The sequence below is a fragment of the Cinclus cinclus genome, chromosome 5 (genome assembly GCF_963662255.1).
Source record: "Cinclus cinclus chromosome 5, bCinCin1.1, whole genome shotgun sequence".
Classification (NCBI taxonomy): Eukaryota; Metazoa; Chordata; class Aves; order Passeriformes; family Cinclidae; genus Cinclus; species Cinclus cinclus.
In genome coordinates, this window is record NC_085050.1 from 49,675,648 (window position 1) to 49,699,157 (window position 23,510).

Sequence of the window (23,510 nt, forward strand, 5' to 3'; positions counted from 1 at the left end):
TATCATTTATATATCAGCAGCTAATATTAGGTTCAGTTGCTAGGGAGGGATTAATTGACAACAGTAGAAGCCCTTCCATCATGGCAATTAGAAGAGATTGCCAAATCCCTTTGTTTGCCTCAAAAATAGTGTGTTAAGCTAGTAAATAGGAATATAGAAGGGAAAATTGTTCTGGACATTTGACTGAAACCATGACATATTGTACATCTATACTCAGTGTGGTAATTCAGATTAAAAAAAATAAAAAAAAAAGCAGCACTCAGTTGGGATAATCAAGTACATTAGCAATAATCCAGAATTTAAAGTAGAAGCCACCAAAATGCACCTGATCAGTCAGTGGTGCTGGGACTGATCCCTAAATGCATGCAAAGACAGCAATTAGTTGGTAGCTGGAATCAATGAATCAATTCTTGAATATGTAACAATTTGAATAAAGAGATATTCATTAGACAAAAATCAGAGTAATGCTGACATTTCAGTCTTGAACAGTGTTTTCTCCCTGTTGGTTATCTAAAATTTAGAGAAGGACTTGCAGCTGAAACATTTTAATCCACGAATAACATGAATTGGTGGTGATTTATGCAGCGATGAACCAGAGTGATTTCAGCAGTCCTGGGGCCATTTTTGGAAACAAGCAGATAAATTGAGATTGAGTTTGCTCCAATGAGTTATAGTATCAGATTGAATTTATGTTAGAGGGTTTTTGTATGAACACCAAAGTAACTCAAGGAGCTTTATTCCTGACCCTTTTGCAACATGCAAAAATGAGAGAAGGAGAAGTTAACAGCCCCTTTTTGTGTCCCACACTTTGAATTGCTGCTGTGTGAAAATAACCCTTTGCAATTAGAAATGTCAGTGTCGTGATGCTTTTGTACCCCTACCTTTGTAAGAAGAGCTGATGAGTTTCATAATTCAATACTTGCTGTATCCTCTGGGTAGTGTCACTTACTGGATCACTTGTGAGAAGGGAAAATTCTACTTTAATTGCAGTGGATAGTAGGGCAAGGATTAGATAAGATCGCTCAAAAATATTGAAGGATTGGAAACCATTGCAAAAAACCAGAAAATAATTCACTAATACAAATTTCCTTCCATGTTGAAGGAACTAATAGCCAAGGGGTTAAAATCATCCTGCTTTGAGTACTTTTGTATTCAGCATCTGCATTTATACCTAAATGCAGGATAATTGTGATATTGGCCGTATATATAAACTAAGAGTAATGCAGCTATTATATTCCCGATATCACAGAGAGTTTTCTGTTTACATGAAAACCATTGTCCTATGAAAATTCTTTTTCCATCTTTTTCTGTCTTGTAGACATGAAAAAAGGATAATTATAAATGCTAAGTACCAGAAAGGCAAAGTAGTGATGCTGTTGAGATTGAGAGTAGAAAACACTTTAGTAGGAGTATGATTTCAGCCCTCACCTCATCTTCAATTCACAGTATGTTTGTGTTATGTGTATATGTCTCTTGTATCATACATATAGCATGTACCATGTGGACACTTAACAGCCTCTATGTCTTAGGCGAAGGAAAAAAGTAAATTTTCAAATCTCATTGTTAAAATATATGTGCATATATTCTGTTTATTTGCTTTCTACTGCTTTAAATCAACTGTTTGTTGAAACATTTTGGTAATTTCACACCATCGTTGAAGTTTTGACTTTTTTAATATGTGTGTTGGAGACAGCCTTTAATGATTTGGTAAAAATCTATTGCACCTTTAGATATTCTTGTGAGCAAATGTGTTCTGAATTTCATGTATAATGTTTGCAGACACAGACCTCAGTTTAGATTATTTATATAATTGTATTGTACTGGCTGCCCATTACTGCATCAATAAGCAATTCCTGATAATTTTAATATCAGGTATAACATAAAATAGCTTAAAACCTGCTGTGAGGGGAAGATTGAGGTCAAATCTGAGTGCTGAGGAGTCTCAGTCATACGTTAACCCAGTGTGATATGTAAATTCATAGAGCTCATCAACTCAGAAAGTTTTACCTAATATTTGAATTCACAAACCTCAGCCAGTAAGTTTAGGGTTTTTTATATCCTCTATGGTACAGTTTGTTCTAATGAATGAATAGAAAACTACAGCATCCACAGCAAGGAATACTTTATGCTGCATTTAGTGTAAAGATTAGATAGCCACAATATTTCTGTATTTTATCATTATTCCTTTGTAGTATTATTCAATATATTTTAAAATATTTTTAAATATTTTAAAACCTTTGCGTGAATTTGAATACCATTTTTTGTGGTTTTTAATTGACACAAAGTTTTATTAGTTACTATTAAAAAAACCATTTCTTTATTTGCTTTTCTTGTTGATAATGGTTCCCAGTTGAAATGTTTTCAACCCCCACCCCAGAATTGTCCAGAATCACAGGTTGGTTGAAGTTGGAAGGGGCCTCTGGAGGTTACCTGGTGTAACCTCTCTGCTCAAGTAGAGCTATCTCGAGCAGTTTGCACGGGATCACATCTAGATGGTTTTTAGTGTCTGCAAGAATGGAAACTCCATTATCTCCCATGTTCCTGTGCTTGGTTAACAGTAAAAAAATGTGTTTCCTGATATCAGACAGAAAAGTTTCAACTCTCTGTAGGAGTACCTTCCAGCCGAAGTGGTTTTTTTAAGATTTAAAAGAAAGCTCCATGCTCAGTTTCTGTCAACAAAAGGAAACATAGTTTCAGTTTAACTGAAGTATTATTTTGATTTTCATGAAACACCAGAAGCTAAGCTATTCCTAGGCGTTTAGAATTCTCTCTAAGGAGAAATATATATATTTTTTTCTCTGTCTTACAGTGTGAGCTGATTGTCTGGGTCATGTTGTTCATAGTCACAGCTGCTGTACTGTTTGGTAAAATAATTCTGCTTCATGCAGGTAGTTTAAGGGCACTAAAATAATTCATGACTTTTACTGGCTTTTCTGGTCTAGGGAAATTAGGGCTAGGAATTCTACTCTGTAAGGGCTTGCAGAGAAATGCAGTTCTCCAGTGTGCAGAGTGGATCTCCACTTGTCCAGGAGTGATCTAGAGGGGATGTTGGTAAGAGATAGGAAATGTATCAGCTGTCTTCTTGGATTGACTGACTAAAGCTCATCTCAAACCTTTCACAATTGCTGGTTCAAATACTGGTTTATACGTGCTTAAAACTGTGGTGCCTGTAGCAATGGAAAAAAGACTTGTTTGTCTGGCACTGTGTTCCTGAATTTTCATTCAGTCAACAGTATAGTAAACAATTAACATCTCCTTGAAGCATGGAGGTAAGCCATAATAAAGAAATGAAAGAGAAAAAACCTATACCTGCTTCTGAATCAGCTCAGCACCTCTGGCTTCTTTCTCGCTTGAGAACTGTCAATTAGGTTTTCCTATAATTTCCAAATTTTATGAGTACCTAAAATAAGTTTTTCAAATGAAGTTTTGCTATTTTATTGTAATTTATTTCTAGAATCGACTAGTTGCAAGAAAGTTCATCAGTTGAATTAAAACACTCAAATTTAATATCAGCTTAAGAGTCCAAAATCTGACTTCAATGCAGTCACTCTATATTTTGTTAGCTCCTTATTAGAAAGCACTGTAACTATTTTCTACTATTTAAGGAGTTCATCCTTGTCATAACTTTACATAATCTTTTGTTTTTCTTGTTTTTGGTTTTTTTTCAGGGTCAGCCTGGTCCTCAAGTAAGTGCCATCTTATTTTCTTAAAAAAGTAATACTTAAACACAGAGCCCACTGAGCTCAGGTTGTCTGCAAAGTATTTTACTGTATTTTTGATCCTACTGTAATAAGATAGAAACTGATAACTATTGTATAATTCTGTAAGAAAAATATTTCCCAAGAGAGAAGTATGCCCGCTGCATATGGTTGAGTTCCCTCAGCTGTCTGACCAGATGGTTGGGTTAACAACATAATACTGGATAGAGCAAATCTCCTAACTATTGCTTGAAACTTTGCCACCAAGCTTTAAAGCAAGATAAAATAACTTAGCAAATGTGTAGCAAATGTAATACTTCAACTGCTTATTAATCACATGCTAATAATGTTGCTATAATCCAGGCAGCCCTCAGTTATTTTAAATATTGCACTGCTGGCTATTTTGATTAATTAGATACGCTTCTTTGAATTAGTTCTGCTTTATTTAAGAATCGCAGAACTTTGTCTTGTGGGCTGTAATTAAAGATGTGGAAATCTAGGGACCTAACTTGAGGTCTAAGGGAGAAATAGACCAGCAGAAAGGAAACATTACATATAGAAAAAGTTAAATGTGAGTTATTTGAGTGCTATAATAATATGGAAGAGAAAGAAAATTAAAAAAAAATAATTACATAATAATAAAAAAAATTGCATTCATAAAAAAGTCCATACCAATACCTTACTTTGTGAAATCAGTTGAGAAACTCATCCTTTTTGTATGTTCCATATGATCTGTGGGAAGTAAGCTTTGACCTGTGGAACCATCTTGGCACAAGTCAGTTGCCCAGACCAGCGTTTCTATGAGGGCCTTTTATATTTCAGATTCATAACTGAAAGTTAAAGCCTTACCACCATACTGACTGGCATTATTTTTAAGTTAAGATTAAGTATTAAGTTAAGTATTATGAGAAGCAAGCATTTATTTTAGATTTTTTTGAGTTTCTAAACATCATTTTCTGTTGAAAGACAGATTAATTTACAAACCCTCAAACCTCTTGGCCTGAACGCACAGTATCCTTGCAGTGCCGGGCTCTGTTTAACAGAATTGTGTAAGAAGTCCATATGATACTGGAGATGACTACCGCCCATGGCACTTGATGTTTCAAAACAGGCTGATGTGTGGACTACACAGAGAGGTATCTTCAGCCTCTGTGCTGCTGGGGGTTGATGAAAAGAGAGATTGTAATTCCATGTGGCACTGTATCGCTGAACAAGCTCAGTTGAGGACCTGAGGCTGATACTTGAGCCTGTGGGCTGCCCTCTAGTTGATGTTAACTCGTGCTGCCACCCGTGTCCTTTCCTTCTGGGTTTGGACCCCCACCTCCCACATTTTAGATGCTTAGAGAATGTCTCTTGCCTAATTCTTGCAAACAGCTGCTCAGTCTTTGGAGCTCATATCTCTGCATTAAATGCCCTGAGGTAGCTGTAGGCAAGGAACTACCACGGAGATGGCAGCATTCAGTGCTGTTTCAAGGGCAGAAAGGCAGAGAAATCTCATCATGGATGTAATAGAAGTGAGGTGCAAACCAAAGAAAAAGCCCTCTAAAGATGTTCCCCAGATTGTTTTAAGAGAGAATTCTCACATATTAACTTAAGTAATTCCTCCCAGTAGAAATGCTCACCTCTGGGTCATCACCATTGTCCTCAGCAACATGTACTATTATTCTTAATAATGCCTTTTCCTCCTTTTCAGTTCAAGATGCTCTTATTGTGCCAGGAGGATATGTGTGTGCTCAGTCATTTCATGTGGCTGATTGAGTCCATGAATAATTCTTTTAAGAGCACCGGTCTGGTAGACATAAGGGCATGAAACAATCAGAGTCGTGTTCAACTTTACACTAAGATGCCTAAAGCCAGAATCTGGTGTTGTATAGGTGTTGACCTATGAGGTGTCTAAGCACTCCTTGCAGTCAGTGAAGATTAAGTCAATACCTAGAAACCTATTCAGCTCATAGTAAACTTCTTGGGCTCAATTATGCTGTTTGCATTCAGGCATTTGTTGCTGTGTGAATTGATCCAGAGTCTCCAGCTTTAGCCACTGGCTGTTCTATGTACATGGGCTGGAGTCTGTGTTGGGCTGTGGTTGTAGCTGTCAGTCACAGGCAGCTGTCTTGGATACCTAGGGAATCTCTCATATGACACTAGCTGCACACATTCGTGCCTCCTAATTCCAGATTCTGACTGTTGGAAGCTACAGAATCGGATAACCGTTCTGCTTAATTGCTTTCTAGCCAATGTTGACATCTACGTGTCTCAGGCAACTGTATGGAGGCTGTACATTTAGAAGTTTATCCCCTTAAACTGAAACTCAGATCCAGGTAACTTGGTGAGACAGCATTTTTTAAATATTAAAATAGGTGGTTTTTAAGTATTGGAAGCTGTGGTTAAAAATCTCGAGACTTTTAAAAATTAAAAGTATCCACAGAAAACAGAATCTGTTCATATACAGATAATGTCATGCCTTGACATGTCATTAAGTAATGCAGAAATTCCAGCCTATTATGATTGTCAGCAATTTCCCTGGTGTTTACTGCATCCGTGAAAAATTCAAAATGTAAAGTATTGATCAGTTTGCTTCATAAGTCAAGTCTTCCTGGCTTCTAAGAGCAAAATTGTTATGCTGATTGAAGAAGCACTTAGAAAGTTCCTGATGTTCCAAGCCATATAAGTCCATGCTAAGATCAGGGGTAAATTCAAATTGTTTCTAAACTTACTGTTCTACTATTTCCTATTCTTTTTTGCTGTGGTTTTATAAAGTACATGCTAAATTCATCTAACACACATCTAATTACTGGGCACAACATCTTATCATTTTAGTTTTTTTACTGCTTATTTTCTTCAAAAATAGATGTCAAAAGATAATTTTGCTTCACATTTTCCCATTTCAAGTAACAAGAGGCTTTATTACAACTTACAGGAGGCTTTTTTTTTTCATTCCACAAAAAGCTTATGGTTCTATTGTATCTCTGAAAAGTAAAGGCTGCAATAAAAAAAAATAAGGATTTCTAGACTAATCTTTTAAGAAATGAAGTTCCTTCTTGGGATTTTGGTTTTCTGTGAAAAAGAAAGCTATTTTAAATGCCATCTAAGCTGTGTTCTGTAGAAGAGCAAGTAATAAAATATTTAATATTTTTGCTGAAATTAAATTCTGACGAGTGACCTAAAAAAAAATCTGCTTTTTCTTATCTGGAATATGAATATGTACTTTGATTAGCTTGAACCAGAAAGGGTTCTTCTCCTAGTAAATCTATACAACCAAATTCTGCCAATATTTATTCTTTTTAAAATAATGGAAGTATTTCTGCTTGTCAGAGAACAAAGTTTAGCTTCTAGTCTAATGTTAATTCCTTAAGAAATGTGCTGTCTGCGTAAAGAAAGAAGGCTGGCTATTTAAACTGTTTTTGTTGTTTAGAGATAAGGTTCATGTAAATACTCGAAGCCATGCTTTTAATATCATGGTGAAAGAAGACAAAACAGTCCTTTAAAAAAAATCTCACTGAACTAAAACTATTAAAGACTGTAAGTGTGGGGCAAGGTGTTCTTTTGGTGTACACTTCATCTCAGCCGGCCAACTGTTTCCTTCCTCGGGGCAACATCCTCTCCCTGGCCTGTCTCTAGCACAACATACTTTGTCTCTCATGTCAGAATACATGAGCACTCTGTGTGTGGGACTTTGAGATACAGCAGCCCCACAGATGCTTCTCCTTTCTCTTTGGCAGCTGTTCATGTCTGCATTAGAAATGGACAAAGTATTAATGATTGATATTTGTTTTAATTAGATTCTTGTTTTCCTTTATGTGACACGTCCATGGATGTGATGTTGTAACAGCCTGAAGTTTTCCAGTCCCTGGTGCATGATAAAGGGTTTCCATAGTGATCCTGGGGGCAAATGTATGTGTGTCTTTTTCTTCACCATCAAGCATCAGGGTATGCGACTGGAGTATTTTTAATTTCTGGTGAGAGATTCTGATTCGTGGTTTAACTGGCTATTACTGGCTTGTGCTGTCAACAGTGCTGGTGGGGGAACCATTTTAACTTTTAGTTTTCTGGTTTTTGTCAAAGAACAGGGAAACACAGCAAACCACTGGCCCTAGTTTTGAGTGGGTTTGGAAGGCAGCAGTCTAGGGAAGATACTTATCACTTCCTAGAGAGCACTGTGATAGTCAGGAGAGTCCTAGATCTTAGAAAAGAGTATCTTGACAATAGGAAGGATGGGAAAAGGGGTGTATAAATAAAACACATTTTTTAATTCCAGCTGAGCTTCCCTTTCAGTTTTGGTAGTTTGGATAGCCATCTGCATTCCACAACCTGTTAAATATTGCTCTCAATGCATGCCATTCAGGAGTGGGGCAGTTGATGACATCAAGTCATGTGTTTTAATGTTTTTTTAAGCTACAGACAAGGAACATATTGCCCTATTGACCAGTGCTGCAGACTGGTCTCTACCTGTCAGATCATTAGAGTTGAACGTGTTTCTTTCGTTCTGATCACCATAAATGGGGGTATAAACTCCACGTTCCTTTTTTTTTTTTTTTCCTGGCAGTTTGCTCTCACAAATGCCTCAAGACTCTTTACTTGCAGGGAAAGAAGGGGAAGGAGGCAAGAAATGCACTTAGGAAGGACAAAATCGGCTGAAGACTGCTTTCAGATACACAGTGCAGTAAAGTTACTGCTCCTGGGAGAATCTCAGTGGTTGTACACAAGCCATCAGCTGTTCTCACCAGTGAGAACGATCTTGTGGGATACTTCTCATAAAAACTCATACCCTATGCTCCTTTTTAAACTTCTGATCCATCCAGCTGAAGAATGTATGATTCAGTCTGGTTATACAAATGCTAATCTGCTTTTGAGTTACAAGTTGCAAGTCAGATTTTGCTGTCAAACTTTGACAATTAATTTATTAACATTAGGTACCTGACTTTAGAAGTCTGCTTCTTACTTTCTTTGTATAAATAACAAAGATAAATCACTGATGCCTTGGCTGCTAAGAACAATTTACTGTAAATTATGAGATCAGGAATTAATTGGAGGGCATCACAAATAAACAAGCTTTTACTGAGTTTCATGTGTGTTTAACCAGGCAGAACTTTAGTTTACTTGCCATTCTCCCTTCCTAAATGGTAATAGCATTTGTAAACAGTATTGAAATTGTGAGACCTTTTTAGGAAACAGCCCATATTGGTTTGTGAGCAAGAAGAAACAAATGCCATTTTCATGGTTTTTTGTTTCATGTTAGTTGCTAAAATGAATCACATCAGAGAATTTTAAGAGGAGAAATCATGCTCAAAACTTCATTCACTGTCTTTGTGTTTATGACACAAATGCCAGAAATGTGTCTCCTCAGGAGGAGATTGTACATTTAATTGTTTTTAAGTATGATGCTTTCTCAACTTCGTATGTAGTAAAATAGAAGTTAATTTTGTTAAAAGGCATTGACAACAACAATGAGCACTTTCAAATATAAAGCACTTCAGTTTCCCTTGGTACATGTGTAAACCAGAAGAGCTATGAATATTAAATGATTTTCTTGGCTAAGCAGATAGTATTAGTGCAAGTAAGAGGATTCTTTGCTCTGTGAAGAGGAGAGTACAGAATTGGAGGTTTAGGGGCAAATTGTTCTGCACTATCTGTTGTATCAAGACTAAGGAAGCACTACGCCTAATTAAAAAAGGCAGAGAAGAGTAAAAGTTCCAAGCATCGACAAACAAAATTCTTGTACAATTTGATACTATGCTCTTATTTCAACTTATTTTTTTACTTGCCTTTTCCCACCCTTTTGTCAGGAATTGCAGAGAAGCCTCTAATGGTAGATTGATGACTTCCCTACAGTACCCTGCTAAGTGAACTTAGATGGGGATAATTAGACTTTGTAGAGCTCTGCTGATCAGGCTCTGTCAGACACAAGAAGAGGCCAGACTCTTACCCCAGCTGTGCTACTGTGTTCTTTTACTTTGGCAGGAGCACTTTGGACGTACAGTTTCTGTAACTATCTGGTGCTGAAGTAGTAAGATACTTGGATGCTCCAAAGCATTTCTTGGAGCAGATAATTTATTTATTATTTTGTGCTTGATTCAGAAATTATCAGACTTGAATTCTGTTAATTTTACAATTGCTGGTTCAGTCTAGGTTTTGATTTTCTACAAACAGAAAAACAGGAATATTCGTTGTACAAATTCTGTGAAAAGGGCTCTTCATGCAACATAATTAATCAGCTCTGGAGGTGCTTGTAAAATAAATTCTGCTCCTGTGAAGGTGGTTTCTTTTACTGAATCTGAAGATCTCCCTTGGGATTAGCTGTATGCAATAGATAAAGAAGGCTTGGAAGATAAGCTTTGAGAAGTTTGACCCAAAACTTTTAGGAGTTGATCTCCTCATTTCATAGTTCACATAGCAACAATTTATGATACTCTTAGTCTGAAAAAACAAGCCGTAAAATTAGACAATAAAAATAATATTGTAAACTCTAAAAGAAAATATGCACAAGAGTTTTCTATTTATAAGATGTTGCTGGCTTTTCTTCATGGTGGCATCATTAATTTTTTAAAAATTATTTGGTTTGTTTTCATAAAATAAACATTAAGATCTGATTCAGTGGTTACATATGCCAGTATAAATGTGATGGGGAATCACACATTAGCATTCCATCTATTCATTTAGAAGTTCCAGCTGTCACTAGGGCATAGTAGATCTTCTAACAGCAAGTGAGAAACTGTGAAGCAAAAAATACTTGCAAGCCGTAATTTGGTAAAGCATTGCTTAGCTTAACAGAATACATATGAGTACAAAAAAACAATTGCAAACTTAGTATTGTGGTTCCATAATGACATTACAAAGGGTTGTCAAAATATAATTAAGGACTCTGAAATATTTCTTGTATTTCTAAATCATTTCTTTATCAAATGGCCTTCATATTTTCTTCCTCTTATTCTACATATGGCAGAAATACACCAATGTGTTCTGTGTTCTATTAGGGATTATGTCAAAGCAATGTATTGCACTGTGTTCAGGAATATTATATAGTATTTTGCTATCCTGCTGCACATGTTTTTAATTTGATATGAAACTCATGCTGGCTTATTGTTTTTAGTGATCTTCATGCTGTGTTTTAGCTTTGAATTCCAGTTCAATTTGTTGCAGATCCCAGTAGTTTCACTAGCTTTAAGAAAATAAAAAGAAATTAGGAGTTATAAAAATGTGTATTTCATCAAGCTTATTGTGACTTGAAGATAATGCTGTCATGTCTAAGACATGTCTTCCACAAAGTTTTCAGAATATCAGAGCTCCTTTGAAAGCCCTTATCAGTTCAGAGACTGGTGATGTTTTGTTTTCTAGATGCTTGAAAGTCTTATGAACCTGAGCAGACCTGGGAGATTTTATATTTTCCTTTATAAAGTGACACTCCTGTGAACTGATATTTTACTTCAAGCAAATTTATGTGTTGGTAGAAATACTTTAGGTTTTTTTATACTGAATTGATGCTGGCATGAAGAGTTGTGCTGATATGTTATTCTTTCCTGTAAGGATGAGTCAAGTTTTGAGAAGGAAGAAAAAGGCAGAAAATGCAGCAGTTACTTTCATTGTAGTATTTTTTGTACTGCCAATAATGTTACTAATGAGCATGGTATGGAAATATCCATTCTGTTAGTGAGCTTCAACCCAGTTTACCAATTTCAATGTCTGTCCCTAAAATACTGTAGGATTTCCTAATATAGTTTTTACTGAGATCCATCAGTAATATTCAAGAGCTGTGAGCTGCTGAGAAACATGTAAGAGAATCACGTATTTTCAGAAATACAATCCAGCTATATTGCCCACTATGTCTGCTAGTGATCATTTGCCAAAAAGAATGAGTATCCATTTAAGTATAAATATACACATGTGTTTAATTTCCCCTGAAGATGTTCTGAATTCTGTAGTCCATACTCTTAGTCTTGAGGAAAAAACAATTTTGTTTTTAATAAACTTTATGTTGTCTTAAATTGCTTCCTGGATAAAGATATTTCCAGCCTTATAGGTTACAAAAATATATTCAGTAATCTGACTTTTATATATGTCTGCATATAAAAGTATGTGTATGTTTGTAGTTGTTATAAAAATGCATCTGCATTTATCTGGTGTTCCATTTCAAACTTCCCAAATCTGAACAGTTCTCAAAATAGTTCTATGCAATATGTCACTGTAGTTTCCCCCCTTTGCAGACAAGGGAATTGGTGACAATAAATGAAAGACTTAGTTCTTGTACTGACATTTGTTTGTCTTACTGTAACATAAATATTATTTTATATGCTATTTTTCTGCTTTTTTTCCTGTATAATATTTGACATTAAATAAATTAATCTGACTAAGGGTTGACACATCCCCATCAAAACCAAAGTTATGACTTAGAGTGTCAGGCTTTGCCTCTTTTAGCAATGCCTTGCACCTGGGATAGTTCAGAAACATTTGCAGTAACCTAATACTTGCAGGTTGCTTCAGGTGGGTTTGTGCAGTGTAGCTTTTATCATGGCATTTGTCAGACAGTTCTTGTGAAAAGGCTCTTTTGGGTACCAATGGAGCCTATGCACAGGAACCATTTAAGGGACTACAGAAATTGCAGGTGGTTATAGAAGAGGAAGAAGAATAAGATTCTCAGAGGAATGTATTGTGTTTTGCTGAAATAGGTTCTTCCCAAGCATTAGCATACCCTGAAGTTTAAAAAGTTACCTAGTTTATGAAATAATTCCATTGCTCTTCATCTGTGGATATCTCAGAAGCCTTTCTACCCCTGGTGCTATTTTTATATGGCTGTGGCTTTATACCACTATTTTACTGCTATTTTAACCATTCATGATTTAAGTAATCTAACACACATCTTTCACAGTTGGATTTTATAGTAGCATTTGCAGACAACACTAAAGGAATATCTAAATCCTTCTTTGACATTCTACTATCCCGAATGAGAAAATATCTCCTGTACTGAGTAGCAAAATTTGGAAAAGGCAGTGTATAGACAGTATGCGTTGCCTTTGAAATACTAAGTGAAACTCAGGACATTGCTAGATACCAGTGTGGAGTCACCACAGTAAATGGAAGAATGGAATTGGCCCTCCTTAATTCAAAGTCCATGTTAAAATTCTCTTGCTGAAAATACACTTAGTGTTAAAATACAGCAAGTACATGTTATCTGCAAAACCTTGTTCCAATGTGAGCTGTGCAGGCTTGCCTGTTTATGCAAGTTCAGCCTTTATTACTTTATAAATCTGCCTTGATATGATAGTAGGTACAGGCCAAAATTCTTCAAAAACTAGCCTGGTTTTGAAACTAGCCTTTATTTCAAATAGATGAACAGAGAGGTTTTCACTGGAATTTCAGTGATCTGTTTCGATGTAGTAACTACTCTTTTTGTGTCGAGCTGGACTCTGTGTAGCATTTGTTAATGAATTACATAAATCTCCTTGACTCAGCTGCTGGTCAAAGGAGGATCTGCCTGGTAGATACTTGGATGCTATTTCATCACACAGTAGTAATGGTGTCAGCAAAGTTGAAATGTCCAAAAGGCTAGGGACCTTGGAAGATGTACTTCCAAGCTACTTCTCCTGTAGGTAGTGAGTGGCAGTGGTGGATCTCCATTTCTCTGAAACTTCCCCCTTCCTTTGCTTTCATCCTTTGTTTCCTTCAAAATACCTGAAGTTCAGCCTGCCGTCCTCATCAAAAAGGTTCTTCTAAGTCAACCAAAAAAACATGAAATGAGCAAAGGGCACTGACATTACACTTGAATTATCTACCAGGCTAGTAAACAAGCCGGAAGGCACCAAAGGTGTTTGACTTACAGAAATCACCGTTCAAGTTTTAGGTTAAAAATAGCTGAAACATTGGAATATGAACTATTGTTTCTGAAAATAATATAAGTTGTTAACTCCCAGTGAGGAGCTTTTTTCTTACTAAGCTTTTAGGAATAAGTGAGTGAACTGGCCTATGGATAAAAATCGACCAAAGGAAGTATAAAAAGTACCTGATGGTGAATTTTTAATTTCAAAAATCTGGAAGGATTTAATGAGTTTGATTGGCAAAATATGTATTCTTTTTATTTTCAGTTTCTGTTGTGTTAGGAAAGAAAGCCAGAATGTAATTTCATAATCGAAATGCAGTTTTTTAAGCAGGAGAATAGGAAGGTGGACTGTGGACAAGGCAACGAGGGCTGAGATTTAGGAATGACATGTGTTACAGTGCTTTGAGCAATAAGTGAAAGTCAGAAGGCTTTTGACTGCCTGAAGCCATTTTCTTTTCTTTAAGAATGTGCCAGTTTTCTTCTGCCACCATATAATTTGTCTTTCTGTCACGTGCAGCAGCTACTTGATTCACAAGAAACTTGGCAGATTGGAATCATAATGTTTACTTTGATTGATTTGTGGAAATCGTAAAGCTGATCCTTGTTTTTTCATGGTCAGGCAATGGGTACATATTCACATGCCCTCTGTACCCCAGAATCTTTGTAGGACTGTCTGCATTGTTTTGTAGGCTTTCAAAAAAAAATCATTATGTGTTTCTATGAAAGGAAGGAAAAGTGGGGGAGAAGATGACAGTCTTACTGATTAATCAAAAAAAAGAATGCTGGAGAAAGGGAGAGATCCACTTTAGCAGGTTCCTGCTTGGGATATTGGGCCTTGTGCTTTTTACTGGGTCCTGGATTAGTGGGTTAGCAGCGACCCTTCTGCAGCTTCTAATGTGAGCTGGTGGTTTTTGTGAGCAGCATTATAAGTTTCAAAAAAAAGCACCCCATCCCAACCTCAGCAACAGCACTGCATGCGAAATTAATGTCTAAATTACAGTCTAAATGGTTTCTTGACATGTTTTGGGTAGAATGTGTTCTCCTGCCTGTAGTTTATAAACTTGTCTGATTTATATATTGCTATAAATCGCTGACTTCTGAATACAGTTGTATGAATTTACAGCAGGAGTAATTTATAATTTGCTTGTTGTGAATGTTGACGGAACTGTTTATCTAGATTGCTGTATGAATCAGTTTTATGTTTCTCAGTTTAAATCATTTGCATAGTGTTGTTTAAGCTAGTCACCATTATTGTGTCAAAAATTCAGGTTCTTTATTGCTGCTTTAGGGTTTTTAACAAAATCTGTAGAATGTAAGGGGAGGAAAAGTAAGAGTCTTTTAGGAGGTGGTTGCTTGAATTTTTCACCATAAGTCAGTCATATTACAGGGGAAGAATAAAATATGTAAAAAGGAAGGTACTTCAGCTGTAGAAACTGCTCAGATTCACTGAAAGTTCTTCTGAGTACTTGTAAAATTGTTGCAAGGTGAAATGTTGGCATTGTAAACTAGCATATGTAAACACTGGCTGAAAACATGGCCAAGCTCAGCAGATGCCAAAACCACATTGCCTCAGTAGTTCAGGGTTTGCATAGTGGACACAAGACTGAAATGAGTGTAGGAACTTCGAAGTAGTTACAAAACACAGTGGTGTTTCATAATGCTCTGTGTAACCCCCTATGATTCACCATATCTGGTCCTAATACTTTACAGCCATTAGAGGATAGACTGGGGACTGTTCCAGTCAGATACTTGTAATTTATCGAAGTCATGAGTTAAGTTTCAAAGAAAGAAAGTTCAGCTTTTGGATCTGATTATTTTGCTATGTGCTAAAGCCACCTTTTGCCCTTAAAGTAATCTGCAGTATTGAATTAATTAGGCAATGTATGGCATGCTGTTTAGTTGTGAAAACATGATTAAACTAAGCTGGCAAATTGATTGCCTTTTTGTCTGGGTGACATTGGAGTAGCCGATTTACTTTTCTGTTCATTTCTGCAAGACTGCTGTTGCCTTAGGCTGCCAGTCACACTGTGGGTGCTGCAGCTGCTGGTAGGGATGACTGCACTGCATGCCCCTTGATTCCAAATGAAAATGAGGGCTGAACCTTGCAAACTACATTCAGTCCTCCAGCTGCCAGCTTGCCTTAGCCCATGGCTATTGTGTTGGGAATGTAGGAAAGTAGTGACTGTGTCTGAAAGGTTATTATCACCTCTGTCTTCTGTGGTAGCTCTGCCTGATGGGACCTGTCAAGTTTGACATGTCATGTTCCTTAGGAGCTGTGAGGGTGGAAGATCCCAATGGGACCTGGGACTGTCACAGTCCAACTGATTCTGTTGGTTGCCACCAACTTGTGCTGGGAACTGGCTGGTCATTTTAACAGAGGCATCCTGTGGGCTGTCTAACAGTCAGGAAAAATCTGCACTCCTCTGTACTGACTGTGGGCCTTTTTATAGAACCTTCAACATTGCTGTTTCTTTGTACTGAGAATCCCTTACTATTTTCAGTTCTGCTATCCCATCAGTGCTTGGAGCCTTTTGGGTGAGTTTGCAGCAGATCTTCCTGTATTATGGCTAAGGGCAGATCCGTAGCGATAGGTATGTGGAGAGAATATATCTGTAAGAGAATTTTGGTAATTTTGAATGTTTGTAAAACCAAGATAAGTCAACTACTGGCTTTTTAAGAGGTCTCTGGATGTAACTTTTGCAAAACAATATAGGTGGCAATGTCCTCAAGAGTGGAATCCAAAATTAGCATCTTTCAAGGAATGAATTATAAAATTTCAGCTATGTGAAAAAAATCATGCTGATCAAACCCAGTTAATTCTAAGGGAATGTTGCCTGATGAAGACTGCAAGGATCAGTCTCCTGCTTTCTAGTACTGCGTTCTCTTGCCTTTCTGTTCCTTTCTATTTGATTTTACCCTGATTTCAGCTTTGTTCTTGGCTAGCAGGTGCCTGGAGGCCTTTCAGTCTGCTTTCAGAGACCTTGTTTTAAAAACAGTAGTACTTTCTACCTAATTATGAATGCAGATTTTGCATGTGTTTGTGATTTACAAGGCCTTGCTTATGTGAAACAGGCTATAAACTCTCCTTGGAAATGTATAGTAGTCTGGAGCAGATAATTACACTTTGAGAAAAGAGCCTCTGTTTCCAGTGAAAACACTGTAAAGTTATTTCAGAAATGCTCTGACCTCAGACATTTCGTATAACTTACACAAAATGCTTTCACATTTGTTCGGCAGCTCGCAGCTTGATCTCTGCCATCTCATAAATGAAAGCACAGAAGTCTCCCTGGGAAAAAAGGAGCAAGTTATGCTGTGCCCTACAAAACTAGTGCTACTTTACTCACTCTGTGCTTTGTGTCTGTACCCTTAAACAGAAGAAACCTTGCCCTCCTTTAAACAAATCTGTCTCCTAATCACACCCCACCCCCACAAACCCAACTTTTACTCCAGTTTTTCTTCCTCCCTGCCTCTACTCAGGGTAGACACACTAACAAACTCTGCAGTAAAAATCTTGGGAGAATTTCTTAGCACAAATGGAAAGAAGATGTCTGAGGCTGAGGATAGGAATTTTCTGTTTAAAGTTGCAAAAACAATAGAGGACAATTGAAACAGTGGGGGGAAAGTCAGAGATGGGTGAACAAGCCATGAAAATATTCCATTAATTTTTATTTTGATGAAACCCCACTGCTTCTCTTCACTTGCATCCAAAAGAGCCATTTTTATTTGAAATTGTTTATTTGTTTTTCAAGACTCTTGTGGAAAGCAAAAGCATTGCAGATACAAGTGAAGAGACTTGTGAGCATGTTCACACCATAAGTGATTTTTTGGGCCTTTGAAAAGCTGTTTTTAAGTCCTGGTACGATAAAATTGTCAGATGTTTCTGAAGACTTTTATGGAAAATTTGTGTGCTGGAAGGGTGACTTGATAGAGATTATGGTGTTTGCCACTCAGGGAGAGAAAACACCAAGCAATAAAAAACAAATTCTGATTATGATGTGCACAGGTTGTTTTCAGAAAATCCTGCACAGAAACAGGAGGAAAAAAAAAGAGATATGATTCAGTCTTATTAAAAAGCATGTTTGGGTATAGGTTGTACTTTCAGAGAGCTCTTAGCAGAGGAAAATACGCAGGTTAAGAAAAGGGGCCACTTCTGCACTTGACATGGCTGAACATACTGCCAGCAGTCGTACCAGGGAGACCGTGCAGTAGCCCTGCAGATCTGGTTGCTGAACCCCTCATGTAAACTCTAACTTGTTTCTGTTCCAGTGAGCCAGTTTAGTTCAAGCAACTGATGTGATCCCTCCTGTTGTAGTTTCTACCAACAGGCAGAGCTGTGGCAAGTGGCTTCAGAAAAGTTGTGAGCCAAAACTCATCAGAAGCAGCGCCGCTCTTGGGCATGAGAACAGCACTGAGCATCTAAATAAGGCAGAAACGGCTCCCATAAGACAACATCTGTTTACAGTCTCAGTCATGTCATGTTATCTATAATTTCATGCCTAAGGCCTGAGAAATAGGATTCTGACTATAGCAGATATTGGTCATGCTATTTGCACTTTGCAGCCAGTAAGATGTTCAGAGACAGTAATGGCTTGAAAATTCAAGGAGGAAGAACTCGTGAGTACAAGCCCTTCTTCACTTGTGCTTCGCATTCACTGTGGAGAAGGCAGCAACAGCCTGCACTGACTGATTTTAGTTCTTCCCGTCTTGCAATTACTGTGTTACTGATGGTATGAGTTTACAAATTCACAAGCTCAGTGGCATGTATGTGTAAGTTTTAAAGCAGACCTGCTCTGCTGTAATGTCACAGTACAGGTATGTGAAGACTGTAGCTAAAAGTAGACAGTGCTGCACTTAGTATTTACTATGTCTTTATGTGAACATGGGAACTGGGAAAGGACAGTAGGGGTTAAAGTACAAAAATATACGTATATGTTGAGAACTTAAAAGTGCAGCCAGGTTGTATCTATTCATTAAGTTATTTTGTTTAATTTGTTTTTAAAGAGGCCAAGTGCTTGCAGGGCAATGAAGAGTAGGCAGGGGTCATGGTTAATTGAGAAGATAGCTTCCACTCAGCTGGCAGCGAGCACTGTCCTTCGTGAAGGAGACATGGGGCCCTCAAGAGGCAGACTTGTTTCTGTGTCCTCTGCAGCAGAGAGAAGAGATGGCAGGCCATGGAAGGAGAGACATAAGCTTTATTTCCTTGAAAGATTCAGCAGCAGGTGCTCTTCTCTGGCATGCATCAGGAACCCCTTAAAACTAAACAGAAAATTTGCTACAACAGGGCTTCTCAAAGGCTTGCCTCTGGTTGATCACGTCTTAAATACATGTCAGACTGACCTCCGTACCTTTGCATTTATATGAACCACACATAAATGAATTTTTACCAGTATTGTTAGTAACAGTCTTTTCTTGTTCTGCATACACCCCCACAAACACGCTCACACTGCCATACACTCTCTTTGTGTTACTACAGTGAACCATGCTGGCTTGAATGGCTCCTTCTCTGTTTACAGCTGCTTTCATATGTATCTCAGATCCTTCTTTGTGTTGGAACACCTGCATATCTTTCAGAAAGCTGAAGGCAGAGTCTGCACTGTGTAAGCAGGCAGTATTTTGCAGACTGATAGCATTTTTATTCACAAGACGCAAACCTGAAAAGCTAGTGGTTTAGAAACCTCTTGCTAACTTTCTGAAAAGTGCTCAATAAAAACAAAATAGCAAAGGAATTCCTATTTGTGGTTGTCACCTTACTGTTTGTTGGATGGTAAGTAACAAAAAGTAATACTACTGGAAAATCATGTTACACAAAGAGTTCCTCTTGCCTAAACAGTCTGCTTGAGACTAAACATCGGTATTGCCAAAGAAAGGAATGAAAACCCTACTTTTAGAATTTTGAATCCGTTTTTCTTTTGGCAATCTAAGACAAGGAGGAGGCCAAAATACAGGACAGATTTATATATATTTGAATTTATTAAGTGCACTTGCAAAAACCTTTTACAGCCTAAGAAAACTTTTATTATCTGACAGAAGATAAACTATTGTCCCTGAGTGAAATCCGTAGATATTTTGCCCTTTCAGGCAAAGTTTTGTTTGTCTAAGTAGACTGATTAAACACACAGTGTTAGCAAACTATTCAAGAAATAGTGTGCAGTTCCTATTATTAGTACAGTGAAGAAGCCATCTCTAGAACAGCACCGGCATTTGGAGTTAAAAATCATAAAGAGATACTTTGTTGGGAAGAAATTGCAGATTGGCACGGAACTGTTTCTTGCTGTGTTCCAGGACTTCAACAGTATCAGTAATTAATATTTGCCTTTGTTTCTTTCAGGGCCCTCCTGGTCCAAAAGGCGAGAAGGTGAGTTGATGTTTGGGTGATTCTTACAAGGTGGCAGGAAAGCTGTCCCAGCGTGAACTCAAGAGAACGTTTGTATCGATGCAGTGAAATGATAGATTATGTAAGAGAGCTGGGTAGCACACAGATGCTGTGTTAAACCTATCATCTCATCTTTCCACTTTGCAGGGAGATCAAGGTGATCAGGGCCCTCGGGTAAGCATCTTAAAAAAAATGTTACACTTCCCCTTCGCTGAGTAGGCAATTATTCTTTAGTGCAAAACTAAATTAAAATGCACTGTCTGAGCTAATTATGCTTATTAGCTGCATTTATGCTGCATGTTGAAGTGTCTGCAGGACAGTAATACTGAACGTGAGCAGGAAGTGTTTGGGAAGATTTGAGTGATTCCATAGTGCACACTTTCCATTATGGGTGGAAGAAGGTTCCACAGTCATTTTGCTCTGCTGTATAAAGCTGGCTTTCCTAACCAAACCACTCCTTTTCCCCAGAAATGTGTTCATGCCATGCATGGGCTTCCACAATGCAGAGGGACAGTGGGTTTCTAATAAATGTACTTCTGGATTTCATGTAAAATGTAGCTAATATTTGGAGATTATAAACAACTATAATGTATGCATGTATTAGCTATTTTTCATGATATAGATGTATTAAATATTTTTAATAATAACAATATTATCACCTTGTAGTTACAATCCAGACAGTTAGAACATGGAAATAATAATTTAGGAAATGAGGAGGTTCTTTTAATTTCTAAGCGTCATGTTTATTTTAACAGAAATAGAGGAATACAGGAATGTAAGTTCGAATGGGTTGGCTGTGTGAGTTTACTTTTCTTTACATCTGTGCTTCATTAGAAAATGCTTGGTTACATTGTTCGGATGATATAGTAACTCTGTTCAGTTACATGTTTATAATTTTTCCCATAGCACTATGTTCCATGGATTATTTTCTTCTGTTAACTATGTTAAATATTTTGAATTTACATTCATTCTACTGTTTTGCTTCGTATACTTTGCTTTAATTGGACTTTACATTTTTTCAGCCAATAAGATTATCTAAAGTCACAACATGCTTTTACAGCTGATTTTGATGTGTCGTTAACTGCCAGGGTGTCCTGTTATGCTTGGTGCCAGGGCTGCACATCATAAAGACTGTCGCCTGAGAGTGAACAGCTTAAAACATTATTTCAGTTGAAACTCAATGAGAGTTGGAAAACTACTTAAATAAATAAATAAAAGAAAATAAAGAGTAACAATGAGAGCAACATGCTTTTTTTTTTCTGAGTAACTAATACACAAACTAAAGGTTCTAAGTAACGTAAAAATTTCTTTCTAACTTCTAGGCAAATTTAGTGTCTCTCAGAGGCCATACTGGGCTGTATATTTTGTCTAGTTCTGTGCTACAGAGCTTCATGGGCAACGTGAGGAGAGAGATGCAGGGGAGAGGAGCAGTGCAGTGTCTGTGGCTTAGGAGAGGATGGTCCATTCAGGTGGCGTAAGACAGGCTCGAATGTAAGTGCTTGCACTAAGTGGCCTTATGTGCAGAAGAATGTGTGTTCTTACATTCACATTCTCAGCTGTGACCTTAGATTCGAAAGAACAGGAGAGCAAATTTGATGGAAGTATCAGAGAGGGATGCAATAACAAATATGGAAGAGCAGCGTTGTGAAGAGCATTGCATAGCTGAGGATAAGAATCTGGAATTATGACTGTCACAGAAGTTTCCAGGGAAAGACCCAGAGGTCTGAATGCTGGAAAAGAAATAAAGTGGTATCAACACAAGGGAATGATGATGCAGAAATCTTGGCAAAATGTTGAAGAGAGGTAAGAACTATTAAGTGGTTAAGCATGTGTGGCTTGCAGTCCCTAGTCTGAAAGTGTTGGCAGTGCCCAGTAAGAAGATGCAGGTTTGGTCAGTGTTACTGCAATGGGACCTCTGCTGCGCAGAGATTGTTGTGTCCTACTTCGCCAAGACATACTCCATATACAGAAAGGCAGTAGAGTCCTTACTGAGACATAAAAATCATGGTTATGACTTTTTGAGGGTTTGGTAAATCAAGTGCAGATAAAAAGCAGAAAATATACAGCCCGAGGAATTAATTTATTAAGGACACCACAGAGTTGTTATCTGCAGCAGCAGATAGCACTTAAGACTGAATTCTGTATCTGATTACAGAAAAGAGATTCAATAAGGTCAGCAGTGGAGAGGAGGAGGTGGTGACTAGCATCTTGTGGACAAGCTGAAATTTTACCAACTCTTTAGTCTATGCAGGTTGTAGTAACACACCTCCTATTTAAGTGTATGGGTCAAACTTGGGAAATTTGCCCAGTGTTGTTGTATTGGTTTGAAAAGCAAAACCAGTGAGACTTTAAGTTAGTAATGCAATTTTTAATAGGAAAGAGAAAAAAGGAAAAACAAAATACATGCAATAATAAAAAATAAAACCACTGACAGTTAGAATACAACCTGATACCTTGTCAGTCAGGGTGTTGGTGCAGTTTTCCTCCAAAGGGTCCAGCGATGATATGGGAAAAAAAGCCTGTTTTTTCCTCTGGAATCCAGTGGAAAAAGGCTGCCTTTGGTGTTCTAAACCTCAGTTTTTATTTAGGTAGGAAAGGCTTGGCTTGTCCTCCTGACTGGAGCATCTCCCAATGGGATGGTGTAATCTTATCAGTTATACAGTAGGACTCAATGGCCCATTAACAGAAGATACTTCCCGCAGAGATAAGGATGATCACCCTTCTCAGATGGTAATAGAATATATATCTTGTATTGTAAACCAGGACGGTTGTTTTGCCTTAATCTATCTGGAATGTGTTCTACAGCCTCTCCTCCTTTTTTTCCCTCCATATTTCACAAATGATAAGTACTATGAAGGCTCTGACCAGTTTATGTTTCATGGTACAGCAGTTATCTCTTCTGATAACTGTCTTCAGGGTGAGTCTGCTCAATCTGCTGCGCCAGGGGATTTACAATATAATTAATAGTATTTTTATGTGTGAGCCACTCATGCACCAAATGAAACTAAACCCATTTAGTCCTGGTTGGTTACCTTTGCATATAGTTTTCCATCACTGTATGTGCAAAATAAATGAGTTTGGAGGTAATGGCATACAAAATTATTTTTGAGAAATATTGTACCTGAAAGTAACTGGGGCATGATATTAACACTTGGATTTGACAAGTTTGCAGATAGATTGGATATAATATCTAAGAGCAGTGAACATTTTAATGCTAATTCATCTTTTACAGGTAAGGACCCTGAGGTTTCTTTGGGTTTCTATTTTTACATACTGGCTTGAAACAAGTGTTTAACTTAGCAAAAACTGCTAGTGTTCCAAACTATGACTGAAATTTCAAAATTACCCTTTTTCTTTAGAAAAGCAGCTTTCTTTCCTCCAGGCATTTTTGTAAAAGAAATCAAAATAAAATGTAAAGACTGTCCAAGTCAAGATGAGACCTTAAACTTCAAAAAATCTGCTGAACAGAAAACAGAAAGCTATTTGTGAAAACATTTTGCAAGAGGCAAAGATACTGTTTTCTGTCCCACCCGTTTTTTCACCTTGAGATTTTTGAGGGATCCTTCTTTCTGAAATAATTTCAAAACTTTAAAATTAGTAATCGGTTATCTAAAATATTTACAGCCATTGG

The 23,510-nt window shown here is 37.4% G+C and overlaps 1 protein-coding gene across 1 annotated transcript in view; it reads left to right on the forward strand.

Annotated features, from left to right (window-relative positions):
• The window catches only part of COL25A1 (collagen type XXV alpha 1 chain), a 295,085-nt gene that overhangs the window by 175,448 nt on the left and 96,127 nt on the right, over positions 1–23,510 (forward strand). Inside the window, exons 5-7 of the mRNA XM_062493773.1 lie at positions 3,669–3,686; positions 19,835–19,861; positions 20,027–20,053. Coding sequence (XP_062349757.1) covers positions 3,669–3,686; positions 19,835–19,861; positions 20,027–20,053 — 72 coding nt within the window. The remainder of the gene's footprint in view (positions 1–3,668; positions 3,687–19,834; positions 19,862–20,026; positions 20,054–23,510) is intronic.